Source organism: Nothoprocta perdicaria, unplaced genomic scaffold (genome assembly GCF_003342845.1).
Source record: "Nothoprocta perdicaria isolate Ctin4 unplaced genomic scaffold, notPer1 scaffold_59, whole genome shotgun sequence".
NCBI lineage: Eukaryota > Metazoa > Chordata > Aves > Tinamiformes > Tinamidae > Nothoprocta > Nothoprocta perdicaria.
In genome coordinates this window covers 3,467,497-3,490,539 of record NW_020455854.1, presented here as the reverse complement: position 1 = coordinate 3,490,539, position 23,043 = coordinate 3,467,497, and the positions used below count along the sequence as shown (strand labels likewise).

General features: G+C 39.4%; 1 protein-coding gene across 3 annotated transcripts; it reads left to right on the top strand.

Annotated features, from left to right (window-relative positions):
* The first annotated feature begins 1,747 nt into the window (after positions 1–1,747).
* Positions 1,748–16,297, top strand: TMEM114 (transmembrane protein 114). 3 transcript variants are annotated; one of them, XM_026049062.1, is made up of 7 exons: positions 1,748–1,931; positions 2,760–2,840; positions 10,406–10,543; positions 13,873–13,953; positions 14,029–14,112; positions 15,155–15,204; positions 16,026–16,297. In XM_026049062.1, the coding sequence occupies exons 1-5, from the start codon at positions 1,748–1,750 to the stop codon at positions 14,103–14,105; spliced, it is 561 nt and encodes a 186-aa protein (XP_025904847.1). In that variant the 3' UTR covers positions 14,106–14,112; positions 15,155–15,204; positions 16,026–16,297. The 3 variants fall into 3 exon arrangements, with proteins under 3 accessions (XP_025904847.1, XP_025904846.1, XP_025904849.1); XM_026049061.1 differs by having other exon boundaries at positions 13,873–14,112; XM_026049064.1 differs by lacking the exons at positions 13,873–13,953; positions 14,029–14,112; positions 15,155–15,204; positions 16,026–16,297 and adding an exon at positions 11,587–11,790.
* The last annotated feature ends 6,746 nt before the right edge of the window (positions 16,298–23,043 follow it).

Genomic DNA, 23,043 nt, shown 5'->3' with positions numbered 1-23,043 from the left:
ATTGGAAAAAAACCCAAGAACTAAATCTTCAAGCTGAGAACTCCTCAGTTTGTTGTTTATCACTGTATACTTAGGAATGAATCAAATTTGCCTACTGCTGCAAGTACCCAAAATATTCCGTGAAAATAGGGGAATGGGAATGGAATATGCAGTTATCTCAGGAAAGGAAATAAACTACTGTGTGGGAGGCAAGTACCACAGCTTAGTACTAAAAATAAAGAAGAAACTATTTTCATGGATTTTTTTTTTCAGCATAATAGAAAATGGAGGCTTTTTTTCCCTGAAAAGTAGATCCTGGACAACACTGAAAACACAACCAAATCAAAGCAGCTGTACTGTGTCTGCATTAAACAGCTCTGCTTTTCTACACTCGGACACTCTTTGCTTTCTTTTGGTTTATTATTCCAAGAGTAACTTGATAAAAATCTGCTAGCATGATATCTGTGTGTCTTTGATTCAAATTTCCAAAAAAAAAAAAAAAAAAAAAAAAAAAACAAACAAACAACAACAAAAAACCCCAAGAACTGATGAAATATCTGCTCAGTATATAGTGTTTGTGGGTCAAGCAAATCTTTCAAGTAAACTTTCAAATATAGTTGGAAAAAAAAAGCAGACAAAGCTGTAAGGTCCCAATACTCATGCACCTGAAAGCTTGCCTAGTTCTTACTCTGTTTTTCTAACAAAACACTTTATATTTCTCCATAAAGCTTGCTACAAACACCTAACAGCTGCTTAGTTTGTATAACTACACTGGCACTTTCATGTATTATGTCTTGGAGATACGTACATGTATATATTTATATGTACATACATCAAGAGCTCAAAATAGTGCTACAGCTGTTTTAACAGTATATTCCTTAACGGAAAGGCTACCATAACTGCAGCAACATATACATTTTGGTATTGCTGTGGAGCAGAAAGTGTCTGTAGGACTAAGGATGACCGTAGTTAAACAAACACATTCCCTTAAAGAGTATTTTCCTTTTAAGTGATCCTACTGCTCAGACCCTAGTGGTTCGTGGCAGCCTGTTGCTATGGCATGGTACCGATGTGACACGTTCTGCCTTATATCTGAACCAGAAAATAAATGTGAATGGGTTTCTTAGAGACTAGTAAGTTTCTTAAAACTTCCTGGAAGGCCTGAAATGAATCAGGTGTAAGAACAAATCATAAAACAAGCTGCACTATTGGTACTACCTGCACAATGTATTTTATGCCAGCAAAGTGACCTAGTAAAACTGCAGTGCAGACGCCCTGCCCTCCCTTCAAATCAAGCCAGGTTAGTGCGATTTATCTTGTTCTCCCGCAGATTTCAGCGGGCTGCACAGCAGCAGGAGGCTAATGCACTAACAACTGGGGATGTGTGTACACTGGGAATTACCTAAGTGCTTGTGCTTCCCAAGTTTCAATGCCTGTCACCTTCCCTCAGTCAAGAGCCCTGATAATACTTTGGACACTTTGGATAGTTTGCCGGGAAAAAGTTACCAAGCGGCGCTGCCACACACAGCAATTGCCATGCTATCGTGTGCCCTCGCACTGTCAGATTATGGCAGATTATGGCACATCCCTCCTTCTCAGGGATCTGGATGGTAAAGAACAGGAGGAACCGGGACCGTTAGAGAGGGACCGTTAGGGAGTGACCGTTGGGGCGGGGCCGTTAGGGGCGGGGCCGCTGGGGCGGGGCCGCTAGTTGCGGCCGTGGGGACGGCGCTGCGGAGCGGTGCTGCCGCGGGCGTGGAGCGGCAGTATGAAGATCAATTTAAGCGCCCTCTCCCTCATCGTTGCGCTGGTGGGAGCCTCCAGCTTCGTGTTCCTCGTGGTGGCCATCGGGACGGACTTCTGGTACATCATCGACGCCTCCAAGGTGGAGGCGGCCGCCAACGGCACGGACGCGCTCAGCTCGCACTCAGGGCTCTGGCGGACCTGCCGGCGTGAGTCGCGCGGGGCGCGCAGCCGGGGAGGAGGGCGGCCCTTGCCCGAAACCAACGGCGGGGGGAGAAAAAGAGCTCACAGCCCTCCAGCCTCCGCGGGGGTTAGCACTTGGTGGGCCTTATTGTAAATACCGAGCAGCTCCGCAGTCACAGCCTCCTCAGAAAAACAGTCCAGGCTTCTGACTTTTTTTCTTTTTCTTTCTTTCTTTTTTTTTTTTTCCCCTCTCTCTCCCCTCTCTCTGCTGTATATCAAATCTCTAAGTCTTCCTACTTGTCAAAGGAGACATGGGTTCAGCAAATTTACTGCTGCTGTAAACTCATTTTTCTATTTTAATTCAAACTAATTTAATAAGCATTAAATATTTAGAAGGAAATAGATGTCATGTTTTGTTTGACTGAAGAGGGAATTAGGTTGAGTTAAGCAAAATTCCTATTGTGTTAAATCACTGAAAATTAGAAATAATATTCTCTGCTATATATTATGTAGCATATAATTTTATATGTACAAGGTAATGTAAGAAATATTAATTATATAATGTAATGTGCAACAGACAGAGTCAAGACTTTCAGTGGAGGGCAAGTGAAGGCGCAGGTCAAAGGAATGATCCAATTCCCTGTGATTTGGGACCTGTGGAAATTAGGAGACTTTAGTAGCTAGGGCTTAGCCTGACAGCAGCAGCAATTGGCCAATGCTGAGTAGTGAAAATCCCCTTCCCTCCTTCCTTGCCTGCAAAGGACTTTGAATAAAGTAGACAATATCAAAGGAATTGTTCTATGTACATTTAAAAAATATTTTAGTATTTGACTTTTGTTTTCCTTCTCTATCAGTTAGAAGCAAGTGTTATCCTTTGATAAACCCTTTCTGGCATGACGGTGTAAACATCACTGCTTCACACAGACAGCTTTTATGTGAGTAACTTTTATATATAAATTTTTTTTTATACTTTCATCCATCTCTTTCTTCTTCCTAGCCACTTACAAGGTTTCTGATTTCAAGGGAAAGATTTTTCTGAGATTCTCTGATTCTGGTAATTTTTCCCCTTTTAGGCAGAATATATGATTTTGTTGTGTGCCTTAAAATTGTATTATTTCCCCCAAAGTCAGCTGTTTCTCTAAGCTAGCCTTCGACATTTCTGTAGGCTTTTGGAGTAAAATCTCAAGATACATCTACAAATACAGCAAATGTGACTAAAAAAGCCTGAGATACGGATGCTATTATAGTTTTATCGCACTAGGAACTGGAGTCTAGTAGGAATAAAATTGTAGAAAACAATTGGGACAGCAGTACAAACATATTGACAGACTCACGGCAGATGACACAGTCTCTGTGCTTTCAAATGCAAAGGTGCAATTTCTTTAATCGTTCTTGCCTAGGACAAAGAGTTGTTGCTATTTGGTGTTGTTGGCAATAGTGAGGAGGATAAGTCAAAATGATTGTTTACTTTAATCCTTTGAGGTTCACAGTTTGCATTTAATTGAACCCAACCAGATGTGAGATATAAGTATCAACTATTATGCTAGTGATAGTCTAGTTTTTGGGACAAAAGTATTAGCATTTGAAAAGCTGTGTTCATGTTTGCAAAAGCTACATTTGTAATTCTTCTTAGGGAAGAAGTTTTTAGATTGCAACTGTTCAGCTAATGTTGGATTCTGCCAAAACAGAATCAGAGGCTATACAGAGTTTTTTGTTATTAAAATGGTGCTGGCTTAGAAACAAAAGACAGCTCTTCAGTTGTCATGAAATGGTAAGGAAATATTGACTATGAATAAAAACTGGGTTCAAAACTACATTTACAGACTCCTTGAAGCCTCAGAGAAATTCGTAGCTCTTTCTTTCATCAAGTGCTACTTCTGGCAAAGATCCTGCACAAAGACTTCAGGCCTGCAAAAGCACTTATTATTAATAAAAGTATATTTTATTAAAATCAGAGATAACCTGCTCCAAACGAAAAGGTCAAAGGTCAGAGATAGTTTAATTAAAAAGATTTATTAAGGTTCATTAAAATGTCCCACAGCCTGACGGTTTGGGTTTTTTTACATTTTCAGTTTGGTGAGGCTGCAGACCCACAGCAATAGCTGCTAAACACAGGAAGTGCCAGGATTTCTACTTTTAGGAAGAATAGGTGATTTCCAAGAGTCAAGATTTATCAAGTGCAGAGGTATATCTGCTTCCACCTTATACTTCTTTAAGTAGTTTCTCACAATAATCACTGATACTTGTGTAGATCATGGCACTCTTAGACCTTCATCTAACATATAGTTTTACAAAAATTTTGGAGGACAGTTCTGGGATGCTGAACTCTCACTTTCATTGGAAACAGATGTGCTGGTCACTGCCTGAAGACAAACCCTTCATTAGGGAATGAAAAGCCTTCACATTTTGTCCTGTCACACTTCCACTTTCTCTCCCATTCATTCCCAGCAATTCCCAAATAGAGTTCTTGACAAACTGGAGAAGTTGGGTGTACAAGTTAATTCTGTGCCAGCAGTGGCTTTACTCAGGCAATCGGGCTAAGTCTTGTTAACTTTGATAATGTGATGTATTTTCTCATTGCTAGAATGCTTTTGAGCAGTTTCTCAAGTGGCTTAGACATAAGCAGGCCTGTGTATCAGGCTTTCACTTCTTTTCTCTCAGCTCTCTTTAGCTGAACATAGGTTGCATCACACTGCATGTAAAGTATCACACTAAAGAATACGTTGTGGGATACTTGTGCGTTCTTTTAAAATATCAGCCATAGCCTAAAGAAAGATGCTGGTGGACATCCTCCACTAGCTTTCCTGCCTTTAAAAATATATTGTTTACTGTGGATGTAAACAAGGAAGGGAAAAATGTAAGGCTTGATGAACTAACATGAAAAGATCTATTTCTCAATGGAAATCCCTCTGAGGACATAAAATGACTATTATTTCTTTTTTCTGCATCTGTTCTGTTAATTTGGCATAATGGAAGCCTGCCAGTTCCATGCAGAAACTGAAAAGCCAGTTATGTTTCTGGGCGCTTGTTTACAAATGTGTTTTTACCAACAGCAGCAGGTTTGAAAGATCTGAAATATTCTTGTGTTTAGCCACACTGCTTCAGTCTATCTAGCTGGATATGAATGTTCCTTTTCATAAAATCTCCTATGAACTTGACTTTGAGAACTCAAGAGACTGGTTGCTGGATGTATCACTTATGGCAGGAGCATGATTCCTAACTGATAACATAAAAATCACTTTCATCTAGATCCTTCCATCTCCTTTCCTAGCTGCAGCTGATTCTCTGCAAAACATCTTGGAATTTAAGCTGCTTCGTCTCTCTTCCCCCAACATTTGTTGCCTAAAAACAAATAAAAAAAGCTTTGCAGCTTTTTCTTCTTTTTCTTTTGTCACATCAAAGACACTTTTAATGTATTGTTTGACCGGTATGCCAGAGGCCATTCTGTTCCAAAAATGCGAACGGATACAGACTATTTCTTATGGATCTCATCTTTGTACCCCAAACTAGATTGGGAGCCCATATGCACTGCAGAACTTGGGGCAGTACTAAAAACAATAATAAGAAAGGAAATATTGGTATTTCTTAATGGCTGCCTTAGTAGATTTTTCTCCTGATGCACAAACCAAACTGCATTAGTTACCTATAAGGCATAATTAAATCCCTGAAAATTCTGATTAGTATTTTTGGTTAATGATATGAACACCATGGCCCATTTCCTGATACACGTCACATTTTAGTGCTCTCACTTAGCCTTAGCCATCCAGTGATGATCAGTTAATGGCTGTGGTTTTCACTTACAAAGAACTAGAAGAAAATGTTGTTTTTTCTCTTATGATACCAAGACTGTGCACACTGCTTGAATTATTCTCCCCACAGTACTCTGTTTTTCAACATCGATATTCTTGGAGCCGTAAAGCTGCAGGGAGGTCAGCATTTGTTGCAAGAAAATGATCTTTGCTGTAGCAACGATTATCAGCACCTCAGGTATTATAATGCAACAGCTGCACCAGCCAGTTCAGAGTCCCAAGTTAAGTGTGCCCCAAATGAAATGCATAGAAATTCTAGCTTAATTCATATGATCTGATTTCTTTCTGAGCAACAGTGGATTGGTGCTTCAAAGAGGTTTCAGTGAGCGTCTACCTCAGTGGTTACAGAAGATACTGTGGTGTGTGTATACAGAAATCTGAGATGATTGTAGCATTGCTGCAATTGAGCACTAATGACTGGCAACTTCTGATGAATGTTCTTAATGAATGAAAATAGTGTAACAGCAGTAGAACAAGATCCATATGGCTTTGCTGTCATTGATAATTCCTCCATGTATCCAAGATTCTTTCAGTGCCCAACTGAAAGTGTAATTATAGTTTTGCTTTCTGCAGTTAGGTTTCAGTTTCGCTTAGGGACTTGTGACTAGAGAAGACTAGAAAACTGAAACATGTAACCCAAAACCCAAGAAGCCAACTGAGCATCTGGGAATACCCTAATCCTGTGAGCTCTCCTCTGCTATCATCATTTCTCTACTGAACAGAAGGCAGTTGAGACATTGGTGTCCCTGGGATTCTAGCTCGGAATCCTTGCTCTTGCACTTGACCACAGACAGTAGTTCTTTCTGTTGCTCTCAGTTCCTCTGTGTTGTTTTCTTTCTTCTTAGCAGGTCAGGCTTTCTGAGTACACTTGTTTTATTTTTCATAGTCCTTTACAAAACAGACCCACTATTTTTTTATCTACTGTCTGGATTCTCTTTGCGCTACAGACTTTCGTTCAGCTTTTTGGCTATTTAAGTTAGAGTTGGGGAAGATAAACAGGTCCTTAATTTAGCTGTTCTGAGCTGCTTCCATTCAGAGCATTTGTGATGGGGTGACTTACAGATTTAGAGACTATTTTACAGATTTCTAGAGATTAATTCCAATAACAAGGTACACAAATATGAAGTTAGTTTAGAACAACAAAGCTATAGCATGTTCTTAACAGGAGATTAGCAAGACTGCTAGGTCTGCAGTCAGCTGTTTTTGATAGTATCTACTTTTCAAACCCTTTCCACAATTTTCTGTTATAAGCCCCTTCTCATCAAGTACTTTCTTGGAAGGTAGTTTAGAAATACCTACCAGATTCATGAGAGCTCTAGATGTAAACTGCAGATGACATTCTTATAGACAGCTGGTCAGAGCTGTAGTAAAACAGCCTTAGCAAGTTAATGTAAAGCTTCATGAACTCAAATCTAGCAAAGTATTCTTTGCTACCAAAAAAGGGTTTAAAAGGATGATTGTCATCTTGTTCCAGCATTTTCAAAGTTAAACTATTACCTCTTGTGGATTACATTGAAAACAAAGTCAGGTATTATTCAGAAATAGATGTGGGAAAGCAGAACTGTTTTATGGGAGAGTGCATATACTCTTCCATGTGCAAAATGCTTTATGTTTTTTCAATACTAGATCTATGTCACCAGAACGAAGATAGTTCTGATATACTTCAACCCAATCTCCAAGAAAGAAAATGTTTGACAGCAGAATTTATATTTGTGTTTCTCTAAAAGATGATTGTTGAAGACAGAAATACAGTAAAGATATTTTAAGTCATGTCCTTCCATAAACTAATTCTGACCTTCTAATCAAGGAATGTAATGGCATAATATCATATGCCAGATGGTAGGAATTCAGATTCCTGAATTGTTTCCATGGCAGCATTTCGGAATAAATTTCCCAGTTGCAGGTTCCATAGAAGAGGCAGGAGAAGGTATTGGATATTGAACCAGAACAATGAAGGTGATGAAATGAATGAAGGTGATGAGTACTCTAACCAAGTATAGTGCAATTAAATTTTTCATATCAGAAGAGCTGCAGGTGAATCGTAGGATATTTCTGAAATTTACTTTCAGTGGAGAAGGAAGAAAAATCAAAGTCATTCTGATTTTTGCAAGCAACGGTCATATGTGTGACGTAGATTAAAGTCTAATCTAAGACCTTCTGTCACTTTGCTAAACCACCTGGAAGCAAGAGAGTGATCTAGTATGGATTTGTGTTTCCTGTGGTACAAAAGAAAAGGTTACATGTAGAGCCACATCTTTACCCACTCTTGTGCTAGCTAAAGTGATGGTGCTAGGAGCATTAGCTGACATCCATCTACAAAAATCACACTCCAAGTAACAGCAACTGCTAGTACCACTTTCCTGGATACAGTTTATCAGCAACTCTGCCTCACTAGTGAGGGGCATCTAGAAAATAAAAGCACAGGCCCAGTCTTGACCATGTTTATATGGCTGCCTCCCAGCAAAGTCAGGTCTGAGGATGGAGATGCCCAATTGTGTTGGATTTTTTCCACCTCAAAGGTCTATTCACCTCTTCCGTGCATGACCCAATCTCAGAGCATATCAAAATAGTCTGGACTCTGGAAAGGGTTCAAAATCAAGCCTAATATTATTAGGAAGCATAAATGGAGCTGAAGAGGAGCCTGCTTTTTCTGAGGAAAATGGGTACTAAACTGTTTGGCAGATCTCTGTTCTGTCATATTATGTCCCATCATATCCCTGACAAACTGTTCTAACCATATAAAACTCCAGAACTAACTTCCATAACTATTTCTCTTTTTGGTAGCCCACTAAGATTTGCAGACTGTTGAGACATACTGGTTTGTACCTGCTAAGCCGAAAGAATGATTTGACTGTTAGTGTCTGAGAAGTACTAGCATGTTATGTTCCTTAGCCAACAACAGGAGCCATGGTAATTGTGTTGAAGGAAAACTCAGAAAGTATCCTTGGATTTAGAACCAAGGAAAGTGTTCTCTCTGTTGCAGAGTTCTGCTTTCTCTACATCAGCTGACGCTGTTGGGGAAGTATATGGAATTCATTTGCTATGAGAATATATTCTTTTTTATAGGTTTTGTTAACTCCCTGGGAATATTTGAAAGGATTCCTACTCCATTAAGAAACACATAAATAAGACCTTGACATACTGCAAGGCACTTCAGGCACGCTAAGATCATTCTAATTGTTTTGTTCTAGAACTGAACTGAGATGCATTTTATTTATTAGACATAGAGCAGTTTTTCTTTCAATTTACACCAACCTTCTTCAAATCACTTCAGTGGATTTACAGTAATAGCTGTGAGGCATATGGGGAAGAAGTTACTTTCATGCATCAATAGCTTTCTCCAAGAAAGAGGAAAATTGAAGATGAATTTGCAGATTCTTCTTTCTATAGAAAGTAACAGGAGGATAATCCTTACCTTTATTAACAAGGTAATAGTCTTTACCTAATTGCAAAGTCAAGCTGGTGTTGCAGAGCAGTACTTAACAGATCACTGCTCCAAAGAAATGGAGTAAATTAATTTATCCAAAACGACAAAGCACAGAGGCAGCACAAGCTGATCTACAATTCTGTCAAATCTTTAACATGGTATTGAAAATGCTAAGCTAGATCCTTAGCCGGGGAAACTGGGTGTATCTCCACTTCAGTGAGGAGTTAGTGACTTAAAAAATTGATCGTCTGATCACAAACAAACTCCGATGTCCTAAATTACTCCTTTTCCTTGGGGTCTAGCTAATGTTGTGTTGTTGTTCCTCTATGAAATGGGAAGTAGAAGTCTAGAACTCCTCAGAAAATGGTATTTATATTTTCCTTTCTCAGTAACTCTGATTCTGGCATGAAATAAATGTATGCTGGAAGCTAGAGTTACTATATATATTTTTTTCTTATTATGTGAAAACATTATGGATAGATGGCTTTTGATTGCATGAGAGAGAACAGTGAGACAAAGGTGGTTTATGATGGAAATAACAGCATGGTAGAAAAAATATACAGCAACCCACTGTTTGTACAGTTATTAAAATGTTATAGAGATCAATAAAGACAAATTTAAAACATTCAGCATAGGAGGAAGCAACCAGTATAAGTTAATGTATTTTGTGGAACTGTTGTATAGAAGAGTAAGAGATACAGAGAGTCAGAGCTGGGTGGGAAAATTTTCTTCCAATGTTAACTTGCTGTTTAGCTGCAATGAAGGAAGAGGTCAGCAATTTGCTAGCTCAATTCAGCAGAGAACACAAGAGAAAATAAATGGTTTAACCAAAACATCTGCTAGATATCACCTCCCAAACAGAGCAGCACCATTCACTGTGATATTTATTATTCAGATAATCAGGGTTACTTTTGGCTAAGGTTGCCAATGGCTACCTGAGAGGTAATGCACCACCTGTTATCTTGTTAGCTTGAATATTTCAGAACAGTCTAATTGCTTAAACGTGTCCATGTAGACATACCCTTTATCTTTCTCGTCTCTATTTAAAACACTGTGATCTGTGAGAGGTTCACTCTGTGTGATACTTTTTCTCTGTACATTATTTGTTCTGCCTATTTAAACTGAAAACGCCAGAGATTGTCCCACTCCTGTTTGTGCAGCACCTGTGCGCAAGACTGTGAACCTGATTAGGGGCTCTACATTCAGAAGTAATGCATATAATGACACCATAATATGAAATTAACATTCTTCATTTTTTTTTCAGACATGCATGGAACATTTGTCATCCTGATGCCCCTCAGCCTGATATTGATGATTTTTGGAGGAATGACTGGATTCGTCAGTATTCTTGCCAGGGCCTACCCACTGCTTCTAATGACGGGGCTGCTTTTTCTTTTTGGAGGTACTATATCAAACTCCTGGCTTAATCATTTTAGATAGCAAAAAGCTACATCTGGGAAACAGTATTTTGCCTTTTAGGGAAAAGAGCTAGGCGAGAGCCTTCTGTCAGAATAATGCCAGTGTTCATTCACTTGATGTCTGCCTCCTTTCCTGTTGGATTTCTGGAATAGAAAGCTGCCACTTACAGCCAAGAAATGCAAATGATCAGACACAGAAATATGCCTTTGTGGAGTTAGGCACCTCTTGAACCAATGTGTCTCTTGTATCCATTAACACAAAGGCTTAAATACCTTCTCAGCACAATGCCCAACTCTTCACAGACAGGACTTTAAATCTGAAAGAATGCAGAAGTACCTTTAGAAACAGGAGAGGCTGGGGTTCAATGACCTTGCACTGATCTTACAACTAAGATGCATGATAGTTTTTCCAAGGCATTTGCACTGAGTTTCTGAGAAGGGTCTTGTTAGGGATTCTTGGACTAGCTTAATTGTTAGGTTTGAAATAGAGTATTGTCCCCAAACTCTGAGGGGTCATAAAGTTCATTGCACCATCCCAGCACAGCCTGCCACAGACAGCCTTGAGGCACAGCAGCAGCAGGCTTCAGGACTTCAGTGGTTTGTAAGAAAGCTAAACAATGTCCAAGGAAGAAGGTGAAGTTTCCCTGGCCACTACGTAAAAGTGTAACAGTGATTAAGGTGGCTTATGTAAGGCTGTTTTGGGGACTGAGTCATAGGAACATTTTTCTGTTTTTTTTTCTGATTTTTTTTCACAAAGGCCAATTGCACAACATCTTATTTGACAAATATGATGAAATTTTGTACATGTAATATAGGTTATCTTTGCTGTAAAATAACATGAGAGTTCTTTAATCCCAGCGCGATGGGACTTTATTCATAACAGCAACAGAACTGCGTCCTAATCCTTGCTCCAAACACAGGTGTGACAGGAGTCTGCCTCAGCCCATAACACCCTGACAGGCATCCTGAAAATACTGCTCTGTAAAGTCACACTAGGCATTAACCCCTTCATCTTTTTTGGCATTAGCTGGGTGAAGAATGGCAGCGCTGTTCACATGGAAGAGGAGTGCGGTGACTGTGCTTCACTCAAGATCCACTGAAATCTGCCCATGTGTTGCTGTTTCAGCTACCTGTTATCTGCTGGTACCTGACTCTCCTGTCTTCATTTGATAGTGACACTGTCACATAACCAGCCTTTTGTTGGGGCTGGAAAGTCCGTTTTGCTCCTATTTTTGTTGCTTTTGTTCAGATTAGTAAAATTAAATATAATATTTTGAAATGCTCACAAATAAAAACCCCCAAAAGTTATTTTAGTTAAAGTGTAAAATTTCATTCTGAATCAAGTGAAACTCTCTTAAAATCTGTGTTTTTGTTATTTTTGCTGTAATCAAAAACCTCTGTGTTTTAGAAAGGCACTTATGAATTAAAACCAAAAGCATTCCATCAAAATAGGATAACTGGGCTTAAATCTGTCTCCATTTTCTTTGCCAAATAGACTTTCAACTTCATAATGAAACTTGAAATAGAAGTTTTCTCCAACAGAAAATGGAATTCTCAGTATTGGCCCTTATCACCTGATCATACAGTCCTGCCTCTGTGAAGAGAAAGACTCGAGATTGCTGGAAATAAATGTGCAGCTGTCTCAAAGTCTTGCCTGGCCTTTGCAATCTGAAATGCTTTTACAAAGACCAAGCACTCCCATTATGTTTTTCCTTTGTGAGAAATAGAAGCTCTGTTTCCTTAATACATCAAAAAGCTATATCCACTAAAAAAGGTGTGCTTAAGCAATTTGGAAACTGACATAAATAGAAAGTCAGATGAAAAGCTGGGAAGCATAGAGCATAATTATCCCGCTGAGGTGTGGAGGAGCACATGTTCCCAAGGCCCTTGGTTTGCAAGGAGTCAAGAGACATAGAGATGGTATTCAGAGTGGTTTTAGATTTATTCTGAAGATGCAACTAGTGCTGTGTCCTAGGACAGCATGGAAAAACTGGTGAGTAGCCTCTGATGAGAGACCAGATCATCCTCCTGCTCGAGCAGCGCGGTCTGCAGGGGAGCAGCATTGATCAAATAATGCTCTCCCAGATGAAAAATACCTTATGGTACAGTTCCAGAAACTTCAGTTTGGGTTTTGTGAAAATACTGGAATGGAAATATTCCACAATCCAGGATATCCTACTTTGCTATCTCCTAAATACAACCACATTTGAGGAAGATCACAGAACACAACAAACCTTATTGAAAACTTCAGCAAAATGGTCATTTGCATTTCTGCTGTCATGAAGTATGGAGAAGCTTAGAGAAAGGCACAGTCATAATAGCATGGTGTAAATTGGGAATGTGAAAGTGGATTTTGACTCTTGGATGATCCAGTACTCTTACTTTTCTTCTATTTGAATTTATCTTCCTGACAAAATATACAACTTGGTTTACACTTTAATATAAAACCAGATCACTCTTAGCAGATAAGGCACTCTTTTGTCCTAAAAGCGTTACAGTATCTCTTGCTTGCTTTGGACCAGTCTGCTATTTCAGGATGTTTCTAACTGCTCTTTCCTGCCTGTGATGCAGTACAGGTGCTAGGTTCATATTCTTGACTGTCATAGATGCCAGGCACATGATCTAGCACCTACCCGTCTGAAATCTGCCATTCCCACCTTAGCCATCTTCTTCACAGCCCTTTCATTCTGAAAACAACAGGCTTTTTGATTGATCGCCTTCAATAATTTATTTCTAATCTGCTCCAATGATATCTTTGGAGCAATTATTAGCAAGTACTGAAGAGCCAGGATCTCATAACACCTGACAGTAAAGACCAATGTTTACACAGAACAACCAAAACTTAGGATGCCTCAAATTAGAAACCAACCTAAATTCAAATCACTAACCTAAAGTGCAAGGATGTTTTTGTCCATGGGATTTCTCACATAAAAGGACACAACTGTATATAGTGCAGATCAGTAAGAAATTTGCATTCACTGTAATACAGTATTGCAAGCAGATCTGTATATACATTAGATATCTATAAAAGACTGCACTTAATAGGCTTACTCTTAAACATTCTGAGTTAGTATTTAACAATTATAGTGTATTAGACTATAATGCAGAGCTAATTCTCACTTTACTTCCATTCCTCTTGCCTTCCCAGAGGAACAGTCTCAACTAGATTTGAAAGATAAATGGGGGCTAATCAGGAATCCTGCCTCAGTCAATAAAAATGGAATATTAAAGGAACCCCAAGAGGTGTCAGACTAAGTTGTTTTAATTTCTGTGGGGGGGATCCTAACTAGCTGAATATGCTTTTCTTTCCTAGCTCTTGTTACACTTACTGGGATCAGCGTCTATATTGCCTACTCAGCTGCTGCCTTCAAAGAAGCAGTTTGCCTGCTGAGGAGTAAGGATCTCTTGGTAGAAATCGACATCAGGTTTGGCTGGTCTTTGGCACTAGTGTGGATCTCCTTTGTTGCAGAAGTGCTCACCGGCGCTGTGTTTCTCCTGGCAGCAAGAGTAGTGGGCCTGAAACGGCAACGTGAGCAGACACTGTGAACAACAGGTATCAATGCACAAAGGAATGCTGCAGAGCCTAGAAATGTGGATCACTTGGTCTGTCTGCTCCCTAGGGATAATGAAGTGGTTAGGCTGTGACCGAGAGTCTTGCCGACTGACGTAAACTCTTCCCCTCACAAAACACAAAGATTCTGATAAAGCTGTAAAACATTTCAGATGTTCTCAATAAGGAATGCTTTGTGACTTTACAGGAAAGTATATTATACTGTTAATACTTCCAAAACAATTTAAACTGACAACTCATGAAACATCTCCATTCATTGCTTAGAAGATGACAGATTTATTGCTCTCTTCTCCTTTCTACTATCCTAGCAAAGTGCCTCAGAGTAGACCAGACTACACAGTTCAGTTAGGTTTTGCTTTCTTTTCTGAGGCTCCTATTAAGGCCCAGGATCTCAGACATATTGACAGCCTTTGTCCATCAGAGATACTTGGAAATTGTTAACTATGTGTGACTTTCTGCTGCCTTTGGAGGCCTGCAGAGATATAAATTATATATATGTGTATATATATATGCTGGAAACCAAGGAGTCCATGTTAAGGTAAATATTGTCAATGAGTAATTCACACCTTAATGCAGCTTTGTTTTATAAAATAAGACTGCAGGTAAAGATAGCAATAGGAAATACTTCAAATTATTTGAAGAATTCTAGTCAGAATCACCAGTTGACTACAGTGTAGTCAGTTTATGAGTTAAAGCAAACTAAATCAGCTCTACCAAGAAAAACAAATTGCATGTGCTTAAATGAATTATTTTACATGTCTTATGTAAAATGTAAACTCTGTGTTTTAGTTGCTGCTGAGGCTATTTAACATTATTAAGCCATTTGTATATTACTCAGATATTACTATAAGCTGTTATAGTAAGGTATCATTGAGTTATTTTCTAATGTTTATTATAGATATTATTTTATAGTGGTTTTGAATGATGAAAAATTAAATAGAATGATATTGCAGCTGGGAATTATTTACAAAAATATGAAAGATCTAAACCACCTATTTTTCTTTAACTTTTTTTTTTTGTGCAGATCTATTCTACAGATAATGCGATACTTTTGAAGTGCCTGTGTCACATATGGTAGGTATTTATCATATACGTATTCAGCTACAATAAAAATACTCAGATGATCAGAAAGATCACAAAGAGCCAATTAATTTCTCACTGAATTAAAGTTATTTGCATTTCTGTGGTTTTCCTAAATTTCTCATTCTGGCTTTATGCAATGCCTAGCACAATAGTAATAAAGAGTGTTTCCTGCAGTGTAGGTTTGTATAATCCCTGAATTTCTCTTAAATTCCTTTAGAATACCAAAAGGAAAAGATATGGAATAGTTTTATGAGTTTTGAAGAGTTATACTAGAAAGGGAAAATATTTTGGAGAGAATTTCATCTGATTTAATACAAATGTTCTCACCAATTTTTTAAATGTGCTGAAACTATTGGTTATTTAATACCCAGTTCTTTGCTACATTTTCCCAAAAATGTATTACTGTCCCTGGAATCAGCACAACCATACTCCAGAGGGTCTCCCCTGGCCCTCAGTGCTCCCAATTTGACTGGACAAACATGTTTATCAACCAAGCAATTGAAAACACTCAGTGATTTGGCCAAAAAAAATCGGAGGCCAAAAAGTGCTACCTTGAGGGCCAGATTTGACCTACAGGGCCTTCAACCTTCCCTTTCCCACTTCCTGACAGATCTTTTAACTGCTATGTTACTGTTACCTTCCACTGTCAGAAAATGCAGTGGTGGCAGATACTACTGTTGGCAGTGGCAGTCAGCACTGATGGACCTTATCTTGTTTGGGTGAAACATGTGTAGTGCTAGTAATCATAGCTAGAATTCCCAGTCTATAGAGACTTTTATTTTATCATTTGTATTTTTTCTTGATTTGCACAGAATCAGCAGTCTCTGCTGACATCTTGTGGCACCACTGAGCAGTTGGCTGAATTTGGAAAGAGAACGTTTTTATACCTGGAATTATCAGTACGGCTTCAAGAACAGAAGACACTTCTATGCTCACTGGACCCCCCCTTTGTTTTTTTTCTTTTTCAGTAGTGCGCAGAATCTCATCTAGCAACTGCTAAATCACTTACTGCTTTAGGATGCAGCTGCCAGCATCTGGCCACCTTAAGTTGTCAAATGATGAGAAACATACCATTGATCTTTCTTGTTTTTAAAAGGTATCACAAGACATTGTTAAATCTTTATTCTATAGCAAAAGAGCCTACAGCCATTTTACAGACAATGAAGTTTTGAATAGACCAAACAGTATGGATTTTAATTTGCATTTTTGGCATAAATGTCAAAGCAATCAAATTGAAATGCACTTGAGGCTTCAAATAGTAAGGGAAAAATAGATAGCTTTATATTTTAGCCTATTTCCTGCTATCTAAAAACTGACCAAATGAGCTGAACAGACTTCAGTGTTGGTCCAGAACATGGCACTGTCTTCTACGGCTCCCTAGTTCTTTAACCTCTTCCAGTAAAGAGGGTGTTTCAAAAAAAAAAAAAAAACAACACATAAAGAAAAACAACAAAAAAGAAAGTTTTGCTTTCAACTCAGTCTGACTTAAGTGAATTTCACCAAGACTTCACTGAATTTTGAATGCTACAATGCTCCAAATAGAAGAAACTAATCCTAACTCTGTTTCTAGAGTCATTCTGCCTTTTTTGGGGATGGTGGCAGCACTGTGCACTCCTGGTCACTGACACTCCTCTGCAGAGTCAGCTCAAACATGTCTGTCCTGATTCAAAGCCAAAATATTAGAGTAGAGCTTCTCTTCTGCTCTTAACTGTGGTTAAGTGGTGCTGGATCATCAGATTGGTTGTTGCACGAACAGTGTTTTGGGGTAGTTCACACATTCCGGTACTACAGTCCTCAAGCAGATCTCTCAAGCAGTTTCAGTCTGCAGGCCTAAGGAACGAAGTATACAAGCAAAGGAAGAGCAATGCAATGTCATATCCCACAGTGACTGAAGCAGGATTGATAAACTGAAATCCCTTGTGATGCATCACCTAGTTTCTCAGACTATCACCTAAAAGGAACCAGATACCATTGCTATTGAGAACAAGGCACTGAAGTGAGTACTTGCAAAAATGTCAGAAAAGAAGCGATATGGAATATTAAGCTTGCAAGTTATCATCCGTTAATGAGCTGCTGCTAATCAGCCAAGCTCTTATGCTTCAGTATATGTATTCTTTCAAGCCATCTCCCATTGCTCTTCAGAATTAAAAAGTTTGTTCAGTGCACCAGCTCTGCAGCCCACGCCTGTGGTGGCTTAAGCTGATAGATTTAACATTTCAACTGGAGCACACCAGAGCTGATGAGCTGTGTGTTTAAAAGTGGCACCTCAGCCCTTGTGCTAATCTTTTTATACCACTCATTTCAGAGCTAGCTGGAAGACTCCTTGGTTGGGAGTTGAGAGATGGCAAGCAGCTCCCTGAAGAGTTCTTGGCTATTTATTTTGCTGTTTTCATTTTTGCCAGGGACAAGGCAAATACTTGTCATGGCCTCTCTCTGTGTAATGCTCCCTAGGTGTTAAAATGAATTTGGCTGCCAATGTCTGAACTGCATTTGCTCTTGGCTTATACTTCTGGACAGCACATCTGGTTGCTGAAGGGGCTAACGTATTTCTCCATCCAACCCAGCCTCCTCAAATATTTATAAGCCAGCATTGTCTTTAATGCCTGCAGCCTACAGAGGGACTGAACATGAAGGAGTCTCTTTTCCACAGCCTTTTGGAGTTGGCTGCATCAGCATTATGAAAACCCTTTGGCATCATAAACCTGTTATTGTCACAGCTCCCATTTGCCTAGTATTATACAATGAAGCATTTAATTATGCAAAAAGACACATAAAACAGTTTTATAACTGTCGGGCAGAAACCCATAGAAGCGAAAGAAACTTGTAGCACTTACAAAACCAAGTGTTTTGAATTCCATTATGTGCCTTTCTCTTTGGAAACACAATACATTACAAGCAGGGCAACATCTGTAGCCAACAAACTTGGCAGCTGTATCTCCTTCTTGTTTGTCGCAAAATTCCCATGCAGTGTGACAGGATCTTGATTTGGTCCAAAGATAATTATGAGAAAATGGAAAAATTCTGCATATGGAGAAACAGAATAGACCAGAATAGGCCAGTTTCATTCAGAGAAATTCCAAAGCAGAGAAGTGTTTAATACAGTGAACAATAAAAAATGTAAACAGGATAATTCTTTCTCAAAATTCAGGTGTATTTAATGAAACCAAAAAAAAAAAAAAAAGTCCAATGGATGCTTTCTCAGCCAACCAAATGCAATACCTCTTTCAGACTTCACCCTCAGAATTGTTTCATACTCAGTTCTTCATTTTCTATGCTTCTGCTGTGGTTTTTCCAAGCTCCTAAGTCCCAGGACATGCTACTGTGAGTTACAGTCTCCTGAACAAGTGTGCCTCTCCAAGTCTGTTGTGGGCTCACCTTCCAGCTGCCCTATTCAGAAACCCCTCTTACTCCTCTTCCTTGGCCATAATAGCAATGCAAAGGGACCCTCGCAGTACAGCTGCATCACCATAACAACTGGGATATCTGTCCTATAATTCAAACTGCCCTCTCTAACTTCACCAGCCTCTTCCTACACACAATCTAGAGCTCATCAATCCTACCCTGAGCAATCCTGCATTCTTTATTGTGGTAGTAACTCCCACATCCACTCCTAAAGCTGCCTTTCTGCCGTTTTATTTCGGAAAGTCTGATTAACTGTGTACTCACCCGTTTGGGAAGAGGATTGAATTCAATATAGGAAAGCCGGCATCTTTTCAAAGACAGCCAGGCCTGTGATTAACACCCCTGTCTTGGGAAGCCTGTGAGAACAGATGCCCTGAGGAGTTCAGAAAGTAATCCCGCAGAGAGCAAAGTGATTGCGTAGCAAATCCCCCCTTAACTCCTAATTCCTTCAGAATTTAGACAACATGACAAGCATTAAAATATTGAAGGCCCTCAGAAAACAGCATGGTCTTCCAAAATGACAAATGTATTCCCAAAATCCTATTTAGCCACAGATTAACCTTGTGACCTTGGACTAACCAATATCCATTGCCATAGTTCAGCTTTTCTGATGGGACTGTGCCTACTCAGTTGCCTAAAGTTGGATAGATAATTTTACTAAACCTCCCCAATGATGCATTCAGAGATTGAATCAGTTTAATCAGATTTTCTTTCATTATACTCAGAGATTTCCACTTGCCCTTTCAGTTGCTACCCACACAAATACTGCTAGTCAATACAAATATTTTCTTCTAGCTTGGAAATCAGGTTACAGTGCAATTACCTTTTAAATAGCACTGTTGCATGAGAAAGGAGGAAATTAGTAAATTAGTGCTTGAGCTGGGTTTTGTAATGCATAACTTGGTATTTCACCAAACTAACTTACTAACCATTATAATGAGATGGCCACTCAACTGATAGCTTTATGTATTAATGTAAATTTCCTGTACAGTGACAGTCCTTGTTGTACAACATTCTCAGTTCTATTTTGCTGTGCTTTAATGGAGTAGCCACTACATGTCACTGTTGTTCCATACAGAGGCATCACAAGAGCACTCATTTATGTGAACTGGTAGACTCGGTCTTTTCAATCCCTTTCAATCACGGGAAGAAACTGCAACAGACCAAGGGATGGAGCTGAATGAAAAGTCAAGGGGAATTTTTTCCAGGGCTGAAGGGAGGCCTTACCTACCCTCTTTTGCTATTTCATTTACCTGTGCAGAAAGTCTTTTTTCCATCTCTTTGCTTTAAAGATGTCAAAAAAGAATGGCCCTGGCCAATGACCGACAAAGACATCAGTCTGGTGCCTTCTCTCAGCCCTGTATGACTTGGGACAAATAACTAAACCTCTTTGTACTTTGGTTTTGCGACAATGATGCACTACCCTGCTTCACTGAGGTTCTGGGAGGATAGAAATTACTAGGTGCCCAGATGTGATTGTAAAAGCAATGTATACCCAATGAGATTTGAGATGTTTCCTCATTTTCAAATAAAGAGAAAATTCTGGAGGATTATACTGTAATTTCAGAACTAAAGAGTTTGAGAATTTATCATGATTGTTAAGCCTTAAAAGGCAGTTAAAACCAGGTGTGTGAATAATGATATTCTAGAGGGCACGTTGTTCCTAAGAAAGCTCTATGATGTCCAGTCATATAAGCCAACTAGCACTAAGCTCCCGCTTCTGTTCCTTGCCATTAAAAACCCAGAAATATTCCCGAAAAGGGCAGAATCGAGCCAAAGTTCATCACATATGCTTTTTTTTTTCCAGTTTTTCGGTAAATGCCATGTCTGAGTACAACGGAAAAACAGTTCTTGTTTTCCGCCTTAGTGCCCCATTCAAGTTAAGAGGAATCTGATGCCAGCTTCCCCAAGCCCCTTTGAAAGGCAGATCCATGTTATTTACCATGCTGGGAATGCTTGCATGGGCACAGAAATCTGTGCAGCTCTGGCTGTGTGAAGAGGTAAGCCTCTGCATGCAGGATTTGGGTGCTGCTGCAGATCCCGTCACAGAAGGGGGAGAAAATTCCCAAAAGAAAATATCCTGGAATCTTCACCCATGGTCCTAATCTTTTGAGATATCTCAATTCAGGCCGACATTCTTCATGCAGCCCAAGAACAGGAAGGTTTTGATTTTTAAGTTACTAAACCAATGTTTGCTCCATAAGCCCAGATCCACAAACATGAGAAGAGATCTTACTGCCAGAGGGAAGGAAACCCTTTCCTGAAGCAAATGACTGGGCTGTAATGCTGCATCCTACTGAGACAGGGATGATTTATAAAAGAGAAAACATACACAGCCTGGTGATCAAAACAGTTGCCTCAAGATTGCCGAACTGAGTGAAGAAGTGAAGGAAAATAGAAGTGAATCATAGTGTAGAAGACAAAGCAAAGGACTGAGAATATCTGTCCGTTTTCAGACTTTGTGAGAAAATAATGTTACCTTTGCCTGCAACTCTTCTTCTCCATTTTGTGTGCTGCTCCTGTGCTGCTAAGGGATGTGTAATTTCAGATGTCTAAACCTCCACCTAAGGATAGTATGAGGCAGTCAAGGTGATTCCTGCTGCTGTACTGCCCTAAGTGTACTTGACCTGCAGCTGTTTTCTTCCTTACAAATAACAGATGAAAGAAATCTGACAGAAGCGGTTGGCCAGATTCTCTACTCAACTACAAGTCTTGGCAAAGAACGTAGGGCCTTGGAGAGCCACAGCTGCTGTATACGAGCGTCCTGGTGCCTGCCAGCTCCTGCGCCTCGTAGGCCATAAGTTGACTCCCCAGGCAGGACTGTAGCAGAACAGGGCGATACTTTGGTCTGTCCATTGGCTGGGCTCAGAGAATGATCATCTAAACCAGTAATACCTGATTTTTACCAGACAAAAAAAAAAGAAGCAAATATTTTGCCTGTGCAAATTTAGCAGGGTAGCTCTAAACAGACTCAAGTGTTTGCATCAAGATATGCTGCAGAATGGCTGGAGCCGGGGAAGCTGAGTCTGGCTCTAACCTAATACCATAAATTGATGTTTTCTGTTTAATTACAAGATTTGCTTTTGTTTTGTTTGCTACATGAGTCCAAATGGAAGCTTGAGGATCTGTTTGCAGACCCCACTATCTAAAGCTCTTCAGCATACATGCTTGTAGGTCCAACTTTGTATTATTTAGAGCCTTAGCTTGTTGTTTTAGGTTTAATGTGTTTGTTCTCTTGATAGCTCTGTCAATATACATTCTATGCTGAAAAAGTTAAATGTCAATATGTATAAAAGAAAAGATAGGGCCAAAAATAACCATTCAGAGTTTGAAGATGGAAGGGAAATTGCAGGTTTGTCGATAGGATGTTTGGAAGCATTTAAGTGGTGAATCACTTGTTACTAGCTGTTGTAAATATTGGTTTTAAAGTGCTATAAAATAAAAGGTGCACAGTTAAACTTTCCTCTGAATCTTGATCTGTGAATGCTGCCCCACTTAGTGTTTTGTCCAAAGACCAGAGAAGGTAGCAAAAATCTTTGCCAAGCACAAGCAAAAGTCCTAAACAAGAACAACGTAGTTTCAACATATGCACATAATTTGCAGTAGAAGTAAGGTACATTTTCTTATAGTTTGTTGTTGTTTTTGAAATGAGGCATATGATACTTCAAAATGCGCCTTTTTTGTTTGTTTTGTTTAATGTAGTGACAGCAGGGAAAAATGGCATAGACTGACTATGTTTAAGGAAGAGCATCACTCTGCACCGTAACTGCACAGCTTTTTTGACACAAAGTTTGACAGTGAAAATGATTTTCAACTTCTATTACAAATCGTAGTGTGGGACATGGTGACTGACACTTCACTCTTGGCCAGACCTAGTTTGATTATTCTTCTGAGTAGCAATCAGGTGAGGTGTGCTGGTTTTGCGGAGTCCTTCATTGAATGCTGGACTCAATCAGAGAAAAAATGTATGAGCTGTGATGCCAAAACAGTGAACCTGAAAACTGATTAATGTAACTTCTGCCCAGTCTAACCCTCACATTGTGAAATTTGAAGGAATTCATTATCACATTGGTGATTGGTCTGTACAAGATCTTTTCTTGTTTCACCACCTCAGCAGCATGTAGCTGTCCTGATATCCTTAGATTAGATTAAGTCCTATTACAGAACCAAAGGATTACTACTGAGAGCTGGCTTCCTCAATAGGCTTAGCATTGCTAGCACAGTCAAAATTTCCAAGGGTTTATGTGTTGGATGTTTTTGAGTGCTGTCCTAAGACTGGCTTCGTTTTTCTTTTGTTTGTTTCCATGTAGATGCCTAAATGGAAGAAGGGGCGGTACAGATGGTGATGGTGAACACCTGAAAGTCTGGCTGAAGTTGTTCCTAATGAATAGATATGAACTCAGGCTCCAATGAGGTAAACCAGAGCTA